At 31.7% G+C, this 17,510-nt stretch overlaps 1 protein-coding gene across 13 annotated transcripts in view; it reads left to right on the top strand.

The window, feature by feature from the left end:
- Positions 1 to 17,510, top strand: part of CPEB4 (cytoplasmic polyadenylation element binding protein 4) — a 74,980-nt gene that overhangs the window by 29,657 nt on the left and 27,813 nt on the right. For 7 of the 13 annotated variants that reach the window (XM_074292100.1, XM_074292096.1, XM_074292093.1 and 4 more), the window contains exon 4: positions 13,434 to 13,484. The exons of the other annotated variants lie outside the window; for them this stretch is intronic. In XM_074292100.1, the coding sequence (XP_074148201.1) occupies positions 13,434 to 13,484 (51 nt within the window). The remainder of the gene's footprint in view (positions 1 to 13,433; positions 13,485 to 17,510) is intronic. 13 annotated transcript variants of the gene reach the window in all.

Genomic DNA, 17,510 nt, shown 5'->3' on the forward strand with positions numbered 1-17,510 from the left:
CATCATTTACAGTTACTGAAGAGGTTTTCCTAAAATTTGACTGTTTCTCTTTCACCCAAACTCTAATAGTCCCCTTTTTTTATAACTTCCAATTTGACTTTTAAAGGCCTTTATACCCTGGCCCCTGTCTTTCTTTCCAACCTTGTTGTACTTTATTCCCCTATTAACATATTACAATCCAACATTGTCTTTTACATAAGCCCTTCCCTGATGCTAATGCCCTTGCCATCATGATTGTATTTGTGATATGTGTATGGATGTGCATATGCATACATATATATGAATATACATGTAAATATGTATGCACTTAGAGTATATTGTATATATCTATACATATATATATTGATATATACATATCAAGTATATACAATGTATATAATATGTGTACACATATACCATATACACAATATATTATATGTTTGCTCACACATGCATGTTGTCTCCTCCAAGCTTCTCAAGATCAGGAGATTGTTTCATTTTTACTGCTACTGAATATCTGCTTGACCTTGGCAAAGCACTTCACTCTTTTCTTCGTCTCATTTTTTTTTTAATAAGGGGAGTCTGGACTCTTCTCTAAGGTCCCTTCAAACTCTCAATCCTAATTTATTCCATAAAAATTTATTTATTTTCCATTTCAGCAACATATTTCATTTATTCTTTTTACCAGGTGTTTTGTGTCCATCAAACTTTGTGATCCAGCTCTTTTTATTAATAAGTAGACCTAATAATAATAAAGAGCTCATGTCTGTGAAGCACTTTCCTCGGGATTCTGAAAAGTAGTTAATGAGTGCCATTATCCCTGTTTAACAGACATACAAGTTCTGAGGTTAAATAACTTACATTCAGACCAGGAAGGATACGAACTCTCATCCAGATCCAAAAGCTGTGTTCTTATTTTGCCAAGATAATTTTAGGTCACTTTTTAATTAACATCTTGTTGAGATTTTTTAAAAAAGTGTGTAAAGGAAATAAGTAGTTTAATTGGGAAACAACTGGTAAAGAGTAGATAGACTAGAAGTAAGGAAACCTGGATTCTGGTCTTGGCTCTTCCCTCAACTGTCCGTGTCACTTACAGGCAAGAAACTTTCTTTCTCTGACATCTTTTTCTTTCCTCTCTGCATAGCATAATGTATGGCACATATTAGACACCTATTAATTGCTTGTTAGTTGATTAATATAAAGTAAGAAGATTAGAATAGACGACATGTACCTTTTGTTTTAGTTCTAACTTTTTAACCTTCTACATGCCTGTATATTTTAAAGCCAAAAGAGAAATTAAAAGCTGTTAACATGAGCTTCATGTGGCTAAACTTCCTGGACTCATCTGGCTCTTTCTTGAACGGTTTGGATGATACCAAGTGATGCAAACCATAGCAGGGGAGTTCTCAAAAACTGCTCAAAAATAGTAATTCACCCAGTACTTAGGTTCCTCATAAATAAAAGCATAAATTACATTTTAAAGTAGTAATTAACTTTTAAAGGAAGTGTTTAGGGAAGAAGTCCGTTTTTGTTTCTTTCTTCCTGTATGCCCCCACATGTTGCTGTGGTAATGGAACATCCTAAAATTTTCTTTTCTTTGGGCCTTTGATTAGTGTTGCTGTATCCGCCTGCCTGATGAGATCTGGGATTTCTTTTTGAGGTAACCTTGTGAGTGGGGGGAGGGAAGAGTATAAAATAAGGTGTAGTGTGTGCTTTGTTTTTATTACTTGAGTGAGAATTTTGATTAACTTTTAATCAGTTAAAACTAGTTATCATTCGCTATCTTGTTTACTTTCGAAGGCTTTTCAGAAGCCTTACTTTCTCAGAAGAATGTTCAGAGAGGCTGTGTTCAGTGCAGGCAGGGGTTATTATATTGGAATTGTTGATTGCTAAAGCTGATAATACTTTTCTAGATTGTATTTGCAGGATGCTTTTGGTTAAAATCTCAGGGAGGATTCAAGAGTTGTTTGTGAAATTTGCTGTATCTTTTTGATTAAATTAAAGAGCTCCTCAGAAATGTCTTGTGACACCTAAACACTGAATTTTAATATTGGTTCAGTACTTCATGTATATTTCTAGGTGCTGATCTGACCTAAAGTCTGGAAGAAGCCTGGTAATTTACCCCATCCACAAATGTGCTTGACCCCTGATATATTCATTTCTACTTTTATGTCTCTCTCTCTCCATATACACAGTATATATGTATATACATATGTCTCTATTTATAATGTTACATATATGTATAATTTAATATGTGTACTGTTGCAATTATGTATAGTGCATTATTGTACAATGTTTTATAAGCATGCTCATATCTCTTATGCCTAATCAACATATATAACAGGCATACTAAAATATACATGTAGCAATTATATATAACATAAAATATATTATGCACTCTAGATAGATAGCTATAGACATATATAGGTATATATATCAGCAAATACTTGCTGCTTGATTATAATGCTAAATCAGTAAAGAACACAGTATAAAAATAATAATTACTTGATAGTACAGGTTCAGTATCACTTAATTTTAAAACTGAAGAATTTGTTGTTTTTTTTTTTTAATGAATAATTGATTTCCATTTCCAAAATCTTATTTCATTGTTGCCTTAATGAGTGTGTGAGAGGAGTAAAATATAGCTGATAAATTTAGAATATTATGAACATCACACAAGTACCTCACTTTTTTTTTTTTTTTTTTTTTTTTTTTTACAATTCATTTCTTAATTGAACTATTTTGTGGAATACAGTAGGGCCTTCAATAAGAATTAAATGTAGGATTTCATGGTCATTGTGACTGAATGATTTTGTCTGGAAACCTGGCAGTATTCTAACATTCCATATATTATCTCAGAGTAAGAACAATATTAGATATGGTAATTTTCGGAGAAATATTAGTGAAAAATTTTTTGTGCTCTATTTGAAATTCGTATTATGCATTCTTTCTTTAATATCTTTGTACACATCTTAGCGTATGCACAATTTTCCTAAGGTATAAAATTTGAATCCTGCATGTTTAGTTTCTAAAATTTTGTTATATTAAAATATGAGAATTTTTAATGTATAAAAATAACACCATATTCAGTTTCCCTCATATCTTGGTTACTTCAGTACTTTAGTGAATCTGTGTGACTTCATTGATGTGGGGATACCTTCAGTCTATGCAGATCACAGTGGATTTTTTCCAACCTTTGTGACTTTTGTCCATGTTCACACAGTATACCCGAGGGTCTTTTTCTAGATATATTGACATCACATGAATACCTATGGGCCACACAGAACCTCCACTGATTGTTTCTCTAAGTTGCTACATCTAGTCTATCTCCCTCCTCCCCATATTTGAGTTATAATATCTCTAATGGCATCCTTGATAATTCTTCTGTGTAATTGTTTATCGATATTGTCTGTAATTTTAATTTTGTCAGATTCTGTCATTCTATATAAATTGTTGTACTTCTCCTAGGACAGAATCAGATATTAATAAGAGTCAAAAAAAAAAAAACAACAACTTTTTGTTGTGGAATTAATCCCACAGGGAATTGCATGAAGTCATTTAAGTATTTCATTGATTCTTTCATATAATCTTGGCAAATGTTATTTGCTACCTTTCAATGGAAGGAAAGCTTGTAATACACAGACACTGGCACATAGTTCTTATATTTATGTTTCTTTCTTTTTTTTTTAATTTTATTTTATTTGGGAATAAGAAGGAGGGATCAGTTGAATAATCATGGCTACCAAATTGTTACTTAGTGATAGTTTTCTATCTAAAACCTCTCCACAGCTTGTTTTTGTTATTCAGAGATTGTATGCCAAGTTTATGAATCGTATCTTCTTATTCTCCATCCTCTTCCTTCTCCTATTATGATTTGTGAGACTCAGATCAGTGAAATTATTATCTACTAATAGTAAATTGTTTGATAAAGGAAGAATCTGTGACAAAATTAAAATGTGCTCTTTGAGTTGAGATCTGTACTATATCCAGTTTTATGTAGAATTGAAGATTGATTTTATTTGGTTACATGTTATGTTTCTTGCTAAAAACAAGGCTTGCTTAGTTCCAGGTATTACCTGGTAACCAGCCTATTAAGAACATTAGTGATACTCTGAAGGGAACTTGGCTCCCTAGCCTCTTAAAAAGGTAGCTGTGATGATGATGCCAGTTGCTGCAGATAGGGAAAAGGAAGGAAAAGCCAACTAATTAGAGAGATTTTTTTTTTTTTTTTTTTTAGTTCCTGAGATGCCAAAAGCAAATGCAAATAACTAATTCTGGAGAAAAACACTAGTTGAAGAAAAATATTTGCTATTGAGCTTTACATTCTAATTTAACTACCTAATGTCTCTACAACTATGATTATATGCACCAAGAAATGACTTGTTACTGATTAATTGCCCATGGAAGTACTTGGTAAAACCATGATTAAAGTTTGCTAGTTTACACCAAACTTTCCCATATATCACAGTGCCATAAAAAGAGCCTTTGACTTGGGAATTGTGTGCTAGTACCTGCTCTGTTATCAACTAATCATTAATTCAGCAAAAGTCCATATGTATTTTACAAGATGATCTATTTCAATTTGCATTTTATTCTATATGATAAATCTAAGGTGAAAAGAGTTTTGTCCTAATCCTATAGCAGATTCTTCTAACATAAAATTTTATACCATACTCTAAGGTAAGTCACAATTAATTGCTCTGCTCTAGGCTTTAATTTGCTTGCTTATGAAAAAAAAAAAAAAAAAAAGAGCACCAAGTAATGTATATGATCATTACCAAGTTTTAGCCTGTAACATAATATGTCTTATGAGTGCATATGGTGCTATCCCTCCATCTATAGCTAAGGGGTACAGTGGATAGGGTACCGGGCTATATACAGGGCTATATATACTTTAAAACAAGTACTTCCCTCCCTTCCTCCTATATTCACCCCACATTGAAATTGTTCCAGGTGCCAAGTTGCTAGTTATAGTTCTATCACTTTATTTATATTTGCCTTTTCTGTTAACAAACATGATTAAATGTGTATGATAAATGAAGCATTATAGTAGTTATTAATGGGGAGGTATGAAGTTAAGATAAAAACAAGTGAAGAGCTAGTGTAAGAGGATGGTTACTGAGCTTAGATTCACAATGGGGGATTTCACCCTTTTCTGTTTGTCACATACCTTTCATGCATCTCAGGTACTAATGTCTAAAATAGGGATAACATTTTGATAGTCATCCTATCTGTTATGAATGAAGCCCACTGTAAAGCCTAAAGCATTATGTGAAATAAATTACTGTTAAAAAAAAAAAAAACAAAAACAAAATAAAAACAACACTTCTTATCTATATGGATGTGATAATGAGAAAGAGGCCTAAGACAAAAATACATAATTATAATTCACAATAATGCAGGAGTATGTTAGAAGTTCAAAACTAAGTTCAATGTGGATTTGAGGTATAGAGGTTATTATCAAGGTGGGAATCAGGTAAAGTTTTGTGGAGGAGATATTTAAATTGAATGTTAAGTGGCATCAACTTTTATTAGCAGGTTTAATGAGGATACTTCAGTCTTAGAAAACTTTATGAACTACACATAATCATAGAAGTACATGCCATGTTTGGAGTGATAGTTGAGTCTTGTTTATAAAGGGCAGTAAATGTGTGAAAGACTGAGAAGGAAGGGCATTGCCAAGTTGTGGAGGACTTTAATGCCAACAAAGAAATTTGAACTTGGCTCAGTTGGAAGCCCCAGGAATTCTTAAAGCAGAAGAATAGCACCATGACCAAATTATTGTTTTGACCTCAGCCTTATGAATAGTGAATCTGTCACATGAGCCTGGGTGTATTACTGTGGCATAACTTGTGTTGGGAGAGATGTAAAAAGATAAATCTACATTGAAGCTTTTAAGTTAGGTTATTCATAGTTGAGTTTTAAAAGACAAACAAAAAAACAAAAAAAACTTTTTGAGGAATGCTCAGAAATATTTTGTATAGAAAACAATTACATCTCTACATTTTTGTCAATAAAGAAACCTACTCTACATCATATAGGTGCTCCTATTATCCAGTAGCTCCACAAGTTCTAGTATCTTCCTGGCATATCACATGGTTTAGGTTGAGATGAAGGCAGTTACTCTAAGTATTTGTTGGGCTTAATAAGTAGCTAATTACAGGGCACTGGGACTGGAATCATGAAGATCTGTGTTCAAATGTAACTCTGGAACTTGACTAGCTGTGTGATCACTTAAATCTCAATTTGCCTCAGTTTCCTCAACTGTAAAATGGGTATAATAATAGTACCTACTTCATAGGTTCAAATGAAATTCAAATATAATCTCAAGCAGGATAATAAAAGTAAGGCATGCAGGTAAATTTTGACATGTAAGCAAACATCAATAGTAAAATTTTAAAATATTCACAACTTTCAGTGTTAACATCAGGATCACATCTTATTTTTTGGTAAGAGTCATTTGGTATGGAATTGGGATGTTTTTTCTCTGTGTGGGATAGTGCTCTGTTTTTGGAAAATAATGATTACCAAGGAAGTAACCATTTTTTCTTAAACCAGAACAAAATCTAGAATTTTGTCTCTGGATTTATTTAAAGAATTTACCAATATGTTTTATCTCTAAAATTCTTACTCTTTTAAAAGTGACATGCTTTGTATATAGGAATTTGATAAGTTTATGGCTAGGCCTTTTTCATAAATCATTCAATCCATTTAACTGTTTTTCACCTAACTTATGTGTGACACTGATCTAGCTTCTCCTTAATTTTTTTTTCATTACATTTCATTAAAAAAATCAATAACCATTTATTTTTTCTTACACTTTTCTCCTTCTGTCCCCTTCACATTCATGAGAAAGAGAGTAGGGGGAAATATGGTAATTAATAACTATGCAGAATCAAACAAAACAATTTCCTATACTGGCCATATCCAAAATTATACGTTCAATTCTACATATTTTAATGTGTCACATTTCCATCAGGTGATGGTTTCTCAGTTTTGACAGGTCTCATTTGACTGCTAACTATTATGCATCCTTGTTAATTATCTTTAAATTCATATTAATTGCTGCTGTAAGGTCTCATTTAGATGCTGCATTAATAGTCTTGGAAATGTAGCATCCATAGTCCTGCTGAGTTTTGTGAAATGATTTAAAATGGCATTCATGCACATTGGCTCATTTTGTTGTTTACTGGCAATCTTTATGTTTAGGAATGCTTAATTGGGCCATATTTCTTTTGATTTCTGTTCTTTGTCCTCCTATTTTACAAGGTTTGAAATCATGTGCCTGTTCTGGATTAAAATCAAATCTCTTTTTCCCTCTCTCTCTACCTCCTTCCCTGCCTCTATCCCTCCCTTGCTCCCTTCCTACTCTCCTCCCATTCTTTCCCTCCTTCTCTGAAATCATCCTGCTGATCACTGCTGATCACTTATTATAGCTACAAACATTTTTGCACACATAGGTCCTTTTCCCTTTTTTATGATCTTTTTGGGATATAGGCCAAGTACAGACACTGCTGGATCAAAGGGTATGTACAATTTGATAACCCTTTAGGCATGATTCCAAATTGCTCTCCAAAATGGTTGGATCAGTTCACAGCTCCACCAACAATGGTCCCAGTTTTCCCACATCCCCTCCAACATTCATCATTACTTTTCCAGTCATCTTAGCTAATTTGAGAGGTGTGATGGTACCTCAGAGTTGTTTAATTTGCATTTCTCTGGTCAATAATGATTTAGAACATTTTTTTCATATGACTATGAATGATTTTAATTTCTTTATCTGAAAATTGTTCATATCCTTTGACCTTTTGTCAATTGGAGAATGGTTTGAATTCTTACAAATTTGAGTCAATTCTCTATATATTTTGGAAATGAGGTCTTTTTATCAGAACCATTGGATATAATTTTTTTTCCAGTTTATTGCTTCCCTTCTAATCTTGTCTGCATTATTTTTGTACAAAACTTTTTTTAATTTAATATAATCAAAATTATCCATTTTGTATTCCATAATGTATCATATATAGTTCTTTGGCCACAAATTTCTTCTTCTCCACATATCTGAAAAGTAGATTCTCCTTTGATCTTTTAACTTGCTTTATAGTATCATTCTTAATGTCTAAATCATGAATCCATTTTGACCTTATCTTGCTATAGGGTGTTAGATATAGGTCAGTGTCTATTTTCTGCCATGCTATTTTCCAGTTTTCCCAGAACTTTTTGTCAAATAACGATTGCTTACCCAGAAGCTGGGATTTTTGGGTTTACCAGACACTAGATTACTATAGTCATTGACTATTGTGTCTTCTTAATCAGTATCAAGTGGTTTTGATGACCTTTGCTTTATAATATAGTTTTAGATCTGGTACAGCTAGACTGCCTTCATTTGCATTTTTAAAATTCCCTTGAAATTCTTGATCTTTCATTCTTCCAGATGAACTTTGTTATTATTTTTTATAGCTCTATAAAATAATTTCTTGGGAATTTGATTAGTATGGCATTGAATAAGTAGATTAATTTAGGTAATATTGTAGTATTTTTTATTATATTAGCTTGGTTTACCCATGAGCACTTGACATTTTTCTAATTAGTTAGATCTGACTTTGTGTGAAAAGTATTTTATAATTGTGTTCATATAGTTCCTGAGTTTGTCTTGACAGATAGACTCCCAAATATTTTTTATCTACAATTATATTAAATGATATTTCTTTTTATATCACTTGCTACTGGACTTTTGTTGATAATATGGAAATGCTGATGATTTATGTGGATTTATTTTGTATCCTGCAGCTTTACTAAAGTTGTGAATTGTTTCTAGTAGTTTTTTAGTTGATTCTCTGGGATTTTCTAAGAATGTCATCATGACATCTGCAAAGAGTGATGATTTGGTTTCCTCATTACCTACTTTAATTCCTTTAATTTCTTTTTTGCCTCTTATTGCTAAAGCTAGCATTTCTAATACAATATTGAATAGTAATAGTGATAGTGGACAACTTTGTTTCATCTCTGATCTTGTTGGAAATGATTCTAGTTCACCCTTTTCATTTTTGATACTAATAATTTGATTTTCTTCTTTCCTTTTTCTTATCAAATTAACTAAAAGTTTAATTAATTAATTTATTTATTTTTTATAAAACTAACTCTTAGTTTTGTTCATTAGGTCAGTAGTTTTATTTCAATTTTATTAATCTCTTATTTTCAGAATTTCAAATTTGGTATTTAATTGGGGGTTTTAAATTTGTTCTTTTTCTAGCTTTTAGTTGCATGCTCAATTCATTGATCTTCTCTTACCTTTATGCAAGTAAACATCTAGAAATATAAAACTTTCCATAAGAACTGCTTTGCCTGCATCCCATAAATTTTGGTATGTTGTCTTATTATTGTCATTTTCTTGAATGAAATTTTCAATTGTGTCTATGATTTGTTGTTTCACCCACTTATTTTTTAGGATTAGATTATTTAGTTTCCAATTAATTTTTGGTATATTTTTCCCTGACCCATTATTACATGTAATTTTTGTTGCATCATCATCTGAAAAAGATGTATTTACTATTTCTGCCTTTCTGCATTTGATTTTGAGGGTTTTGTGCCCTAATACATGGACAACTTTTGTGCAGGTTCCGTGCATGGCTGAGAAAAAGTGTATTATTTTCTTCTCTATTCAGTTTTTTTCCAAAGGTCTATTATACTTAATGTTTCTAAAATTCTATTTAATTCTTTAAAAGACATTTCTTAAGTGGCATTTCATTTGTAGATGATGCCTAGAGATAATTAAGCTAAATTAAAAAATACTAATGGCTTGAGTTATATTCTGATCTTCAAATTATTATTTTTTATTTAATATACATATTTCTAAAACTTGTTAAAATTTAGTTTATATTATTGAAATTCATTACTTCAAAAACTATAAGATATGAGTATCTAACATATAAATAAAACATGAGTTTTCAGAGTGTTTATTTAGTGGGTTGGGTTTGTTTGTTTGCTATTGTTTTTTGAGTCAATTGGGTTAAGTGACTTGCCTGGGGTCAATACCTTTAATAAGTATCTGAGCCTTGATTTGAGATCAGTTCCTTTTGATTTCAGGGCCAGTGCTCTATCCACTGTAATACCTAGTTTGCTAAAGTATTTATAATCTAATATAAAGAAGCCTTCAGAAAGTAATTGAAATGTTTGCTTGTAAAGGCTAAACACTGAAATTAAAGATATATATGGAATTTAGTAGAAAATATTCCCAAACTCTCTAGTTAGAGAAGCTTACTTAGGTATTCTCTTTATCTTATTTTACTTCTTTTTTCCTTTTCTTATTAGCATAGTCTTATAGTGCAGGCTGTATTCTATCCCCATTAATACCCTGCCAATTTAGTGAAAGGAGAGGTGGTATATTTTCTTTTTCCTTAGGTCCAGATTGGTTTCTATGATTAAACAGTGTTCAGGGCAGTGGGCCTCAAACTTTTTAAATAGGGGGCCAGTTCACTGTTCCTCAGACTGTTAGAGTGCCTCACACTCCGTCTCCTCAGCCCTGTGCGGGAAGTGTGCTTTGCTAATGGGAGTTTAGGTCGAATATCACTTCCGGTCTGATTTTGCCATAATCCAGCAGGCCACATAAATGTCCTCAGTGGGCCGCATGTGGCCCATGGGCTGTAATTTGAGGACCCCTGGTTCAGGGTTTTTGACGTTTTATGCTGGTATTACACCACACACACACACACACACACACATACACACACACATGTTGTTTCATTTTGCATTAATTCATAAGTTTTCTCATTTCCCCAGATACCTTATATTTGCCTTAACATACTATAATATTCCATTCCATTCCATTGCATCATATAATTTGTTTATCAATTCCCTAATCAATTAACCGCCTGTTTTCTTTCTTTCTTTTTTTTTTTTTTTTTTTTTGCTACCACAAAAGTGTTATCATGATCATTGATATATTTGGAACTTTTTTTTTGTCTGATATGCTTAAAGTATATGCTAGCAATAGTATCTCTGGGTTGAAGAATATGAACTGTTCAATCACCTTTCTTACATGATTCCAAATTGTTTTCCAGAAATCTTAGACCAATTCACTTAGACCAGCATTATGTTAGTATGTCTGTCTTCTAGAAGAAATTTTATTTGAAGATATAGACTCAAAGAAGGACTTGAAATGATGGATATATCAGGCTAGTAGGATAATGGAAACTATCTCAGATGAAGTGTGATATGGTATTAATTAATTTCTTTTAATAAGAGAGAAAGAAGCAGGAAATAGGGTAAAAACTGACAGATTAGACTAATCATAACAATAGAAAGAGGAGCAGTGCTGGGAGAGTGTATAAAATTTTAAAGCCTTAAGTTAGATACTAAGCATGATGTATATATAGTAGTCAGAAAGGAGAAAATAAAAAGTTTTCAGAAATGTGGTATATAGTCAAGCTAATGGGCCTGAACAGGTGATTTTTTTTTTTCCCCCTTAGTTAGAGGACTAAAGGGAATAGAGAGAATGACTTAAGAGGAAGGCGATAAGAAAGGTCAGGAAAAATGTTTTGATTCTGCTGTTTATATTTTTGGCAAAATATGGGGTTGAAATCATTTAAGGGTAATAATGTAATAATTTTCCAGAATAGCACAGGCTCCTTTCATTCAGCCTCCACAGTCTCCCATAATACCCAGAGACTTATGAGTTTGTATTTCAAATTGATTTGAACAGTTTAGAAAAATTTGATTTTAAAAAGACTTGACCTGAGAAAAATATAACTGATTCTCCTACTGGTGTTGCTGAGTTTAAGCAAAAATTCCCAAAATTGAGAAGCTAAAAGTTAACTACCGTTAATTTCATTATTAAAATAAATGTTTCAATAGATTTTAAAAGAAAAAACAAACACTTGTAAAAGTGGGCATTTTTGCTCCTATCAGAAGGTTTAACTACTCTTACTATTAATGTCTCTTTAAAAAGTTTCTAAAAGGCTTATTTTTTTTTTTTTTTAAATAAAGGGCCCATAGACTTGTGAGGAGTAGTTAACTTTAGTTAAATTTTCTTTTTGATTCTTGTCAATTCATTTTTACTCTGTGGCCATCGAGTTAGTTAAAATAAATCTTTCCATTTGGCTGTATTTTATCTGTTTTTAGCAGGGATGAACAATGAATTAAATCTATTATAATGAAATTTTTTAATTGCAATATCTTCTCAGTCATTATTTTATTTTTAACTTAAGGATCAAAAAATTTTTAGAACAATATGTTGTCAATAGTAAATATTTTATCTAATATTTAATTAGGAGGAGGATTTTAAAGCCATATATATTGCCTAAGGTGTTTTCTCTGTGATTGTATCCACAGAGTTTGTTGTAGCTTGTATAAAATAATTTCAGAATCTTTTTTTACCCAGATTGAAAGTCATCAATTTTTTGTTCTCAAAATATTTCCCTTAAGATACTTATATATTTGACAAAACATGAGATCTATGCTATTATTAAAAACAAAAAAAAGATTTAATTCACTGAAGTTGATTACTTTGCAGATTGTTAGCATGTAAAGGATTTTGACATGAGTATCTTCTCTGCTGTAGAGTGTAATTTTTTTTTTTTTTTTTTTTACCCCTATACCCTTAGGGAGTCTGGCAGGACTCTGAATGTGAATTCTATAATTGGGGTCCCCTGGTGTGGCTTAGAACTACCTAAGATATTTTCAAATTTTCTTTAGTGCCTTGGAAGTTATAAGATGATAGAGTTAAAATTTTCTTGTATTCATTCCCCTGTCAATACAGATTTGAACGTCAGTGATACTTGTTGATTAAGGTTTCCCAAATGCAAGTAGTAGAAAACAATTATATATGTAGTAATTTGAAAATGTTATCATAGTTATATTACAAAGTTTAATTTACACTTATAAGACTCAGCAATTAGCCATTTTGCCAAAATATAGATGTAATTGAGCAAAATTATTAGTTCTAGAAGAACATTATATACAATCCCATTATCTGAGCCTATAGATTTATACACACACACACACACACACACACACACACACACACAAAGTAAACTCATGAGAAAAAATTAATTTTATATATTAATTTGGGGCATGGTTTTGTAATTTATAATAATGCTGGAAATAGTTTGTGAGAAAGTATATTATGAAAGAGATTTGGAAGTAAAGACTGATCTTATTTTTTCTTAGATATATTTTAGAATTTGTCTATCCTGTTTTAAAATCATATATAAAAAAGCTACTAGATATGCCCACTGATACGCATTTGTTATGATTACTATATGATATGAGAAGACTTATTAACCATCTCGTAATGGGTTTTAAAATTATCATTAGTTACAAAAATTCCTTTCCAAATATAATTTATTTATATCTTACTACCTGAAGAGCTATCAGTTTTCAATCTAATATATATCTAAGCTAGTTGAGCACCAATTTTACAAAAAATGAATTTAGTAATGGCCTTCTTTTACCTTCAGGTCGTCTAAACTATTCATATCCAGGATCTGATAGTTCTCTGCTTATTAATGGTAAGTGTTAATTGTCTTAAGTTAGTGAAGTTCAATGAATTAGAGAAAATTAGTAGTTCGTGAGAAAACAGTAGTTCTCCTTGAAATTGAATCAGAAAACAAGTTTTATGACAATAACTTGGTTATTGTAGATTTGAAGTAATTTACTTTTAAGTTGTCACAGAAAAATTGTAAGATTTTGAGAATAGACTGAATTGCTATATGTAGGCAATAAAAAGACATGAAAATCCCTTACTGGTCTATAGAGTCTTAGCACATTAGAGCTAAACAAAATTATCAAGTTCTTCTCTAACACTATAGTTTTATAGACTTTATATTTATTTAGGAATGTGAGAATTGTTGACTCATATACAACTTTTTGTGACCCCACTTAAGTGTTTTCTTGTCAGAAGTACTGGAGGTTTGCCATTTCCTTCTCTGATTCACTTTACAGATGAGGAAACTGAGGCAAACAGGGTTCAGTGATTTGCCCAGGATCACAACAGCTAGGAGGTGTAGAAGACTGAATTTGAATTCTGAAAAATAAGTTTTCCTGACTCCAGACCTACCTCTCTATTCACTACACTTAACTGCCCCAACATAATATGAATAATAACTGTCATTTAGAAAGCTCTTTCAACTTTTCAAGTTACTTAGGATACAAAGCAAATTAATGGTAACACTTGTGACCAGAACTGAAGTCTAACTTTAAATACACTGCTCAGTTCAATTTTACCATGTTATTTCTCTAGATGATAGCTCACTGAATAGGTGCTGCCTCAGACAAACTGAAACCTGGGGAAGACCTCATCTTTAAAAGGCTTGAGCCTATCTGGGCTATCTACAGTAGTCCTAACCTTTGTCTTGCCACTGGACTCAGATGTCTCTGAAAGAATGAGGCTGATGACTTTGCATGGCTTTGCTTCACTTAAATTGAATTCACTTTGCAAGTCAAAACATCACCCTCTTGATGTCATTGGTCTTCCCAAAATGAAAGACAACCACCACAATATTTACCTCACATTTCTCATGAATTCTGTAATTGTAATCTTAAAAAATGTTTGCTAGGTTGGCATTTTTATAAAGAAGTGTGGTGTGATGGTTGATCTTTGAAGACAAGAGTTACCTTGTTTCATGTCCTTATCTTTATCAGTGTGCATTATGTATAAAAACAGTATCAGGCATTTATATAGTGCTTTAAAGTTTCCAAAGCACTTTCCACATGTTTCATAATAACTTTATGTGGGTAGTAGGTAGTAATTCTGTAAGTATTACTATTCCTATTTTTTGTATGTGGGAACTGAGACTCAGAATGTATAAGTGATTTGCTTTAAGTTTTCAGAGAGGTTGGAACCCCAGATCTTTGTCTCGGTTTAGCTCTCTGTTATTCTAGATTATAATAGTAAGGACTTGATAATTATTAATTGACTCTACTTGAATAATGACTAAATCTATAATCAAATATTTGAAACTAGGTAAGGCATACTTATTATCAACATCACAAACACTAGAGAGGATGTTATATAGTATCTAAGCAATTTGATTTCTGTCAAATGTGGGGAAGAGAAAGACAAAGTTTCAGTGAGTGTGGTAATGGCTTTATTTGCTGTTGCTGTGTTAAGTTATCATGCATTTAAGCATTATTAATCAGACAAGGCTTTTTCTGTAATCAGAATGGATTGAATTATAAAAAAAAAATTTTAGCTAATATAGTGAGTCTTAGGTAATTGTTATCTTGCATTTATGCAATGATGCTTTGAATATTTGATGATAAGGAAGTATATCCTAAAATTATTATGACTGACTCCAAAAGGGGAAGAACAATGTAAAAACCCATATAAATTTACTCATTTTTAATGGTCAAAATCCTATGACAACTTTTAGAAACAGAATATTTATAAGTTAAAAAAAAAAAAAAAACAAAACCAAACCAGGAAGAGTGAAGAACACATCTTGCCTTTCTATGTCCCATAGAAGACTTGCTATTTATTGGGAAGCAGAGGGGGTTTCTTGATGAGTCATCTCCTGAGAACATATGGCAAACAAGACTTTTGAGAGAGAAGTAAAAGACCTCATCTGATCCTTAGCTTCCACTCTCTACAGAAATAGACCCTTATCTCTATACTTGTTTCGTTGAAGCTATTTGGATATAGCAGAGTCTTAAAATAGCTGTAAAGTCTGGAGAAATCCCCTCATCACTCTTTTGAATCAATCAGTTTCATGTAGGTAGTATCACAAATTCTTAGTGAAATCTTACACATCTTACAAAATATTAGTGATAAAAATAGCATGACCAAAAAAACAAAAAACAAACAAAAACCTTATAGAACTCTGAAGACTTAGGGCATCACCAAGTTCTCTTTCTCTCTTCATCTTCCTCTTTGTCTTTCTCCTCTTCCTCCTGCTCCTCTTCTTTTTCCATCTCTTCTTTGTAGGAGTGGTCAAAAATGCATACAAGTGTTCCAGAATAGGTATGGTTCTTCATTCTAGAAAAGTGAAAAAAACTGTGTTTTTTGTCTCATCTAAAACTGTAGATTTTAAGGAATAGATTGAGGATAAGGAGAAAATCTTTTGTGGTTTTAGAGAGTTGCAGGTAAGATCTTTGGCATTTCCTCATTTTGCATTCTCTGTACTAATAAAATCACATGTCTAAACCAAAAATAAAATTACTTTTTTTTTTGAGATATATTAAGATATTTGAAAATGCTACATATGATATTTAGTTCTTAGGATAATAGATGCAGTAATAAAAATTTTAAGTTAATAAAAAGAAAATGAAGCAAACCTTTATAGTTAATGCATGTCTCTGTCCTTAGGATCCTCTTGACTTCCCATTTAAATATTATGAAAACTTGAGTCTTAGATGAATATATTCAGTATTTCCATTATGTTAACTTTCATTGATTTAACAAATATTGTTTGCTTGTTACATAGTACTGTGCTAAGTGATGGGGGAGATAAAATTTTTAAAATAAGACATGGTTTCTGCCCTCACAGAAATCATAGGGATAATAAATACATAAACACAGATAAATATATAGTATTTTATGATTAAATGCCTTTGAAAGAAAGGGCACTTAATTGGATCTTATTAAATGGGTAGGAATTAAACAGGGAAATGAAATAATATATGTAAAGCACTTCGAGAACCATAAGACTCTACATGAACGGTAGCTGTTAAATATTAGATATTGGAAGGGCATTGCAGACAGAAAAAAGTGAAAGCCAAGTCATTGGGGCATTTCCTTGCTCACCAAATTTCTCCCTTCTTTTGGCATTTAAATGTTATCCCCATTAAGCCTACATACAATTGCATTGTTCTCTTCATTCTCCCCTCCCCTAAAAGAACTTACTCCTTTTGCTTATGCATAGTATAAAAATTTTTTTTGGGGGGGGGAAGAAAAAGGAGACTATATCTATGATTTCCCTGTTATAGTGAGCTCCTGGTAAAGCAGTTTAAAATAATTTAAGTATATAACCTTCACTTTTGGAGGACAAACTGTTTTTATTTGTTCTGTAAAGTTCCTAACATTGTTATTTAGTAAAAGTGATGGTAGGTAAAATTATAGCTTTTTTGTCATTTTCTTTATGGAATATGAGTTCTAGTTCCATTAGTTGATTGTAGATCTATTTTTCTCTTGATTAAATGGAAAATAATGTGACGTGTATATTTAAAGAATTCTATATTTAGCACAGCTACTAATTTACCATGTCATCTTGGGGTAGTCTCTCAGTGTTTTTTGGACATAAAAAGTGCTAAATAAATGTTGGATTTGAATTTCACCCTCAGTTTCCTCATCTGTAAGTAATAATAGCTGTTTTTTAAGGCACCTTGAAGCCCTAAATTTCTTTGTGTCTCATGATTAAATAGTTTTGTTGCAGTTCACTGTGCTTAAAATGAGAAATGTATGTATAGAAAATATTATTATTGAATTATTATATAATAACTAGCTATTGCTAAATGCTACTAGAGAAGCAACATGATATAGTAGATAGATGATTGATTACAGATCTCAAAAGTCTAGAACACCCGGATTTGTATCCTGT

This window comes from Sminthopsis crassicaudata, chromosome 2 (assembly GCF_048593235.1).
Source record: "Sminthopsis crassicaudata isolate SCR6 chromosome 2, ASM4859323v1, whole genome shotgun sequence".
Classification (NCBI taxonomy): domain Eukaryota; kingdom Metazoa; phylum Chordata; class Mammalia; order Dasyuromorphia; family Dasyuridae; genus Sminthopsis; species Sminthopsis crassicaudata.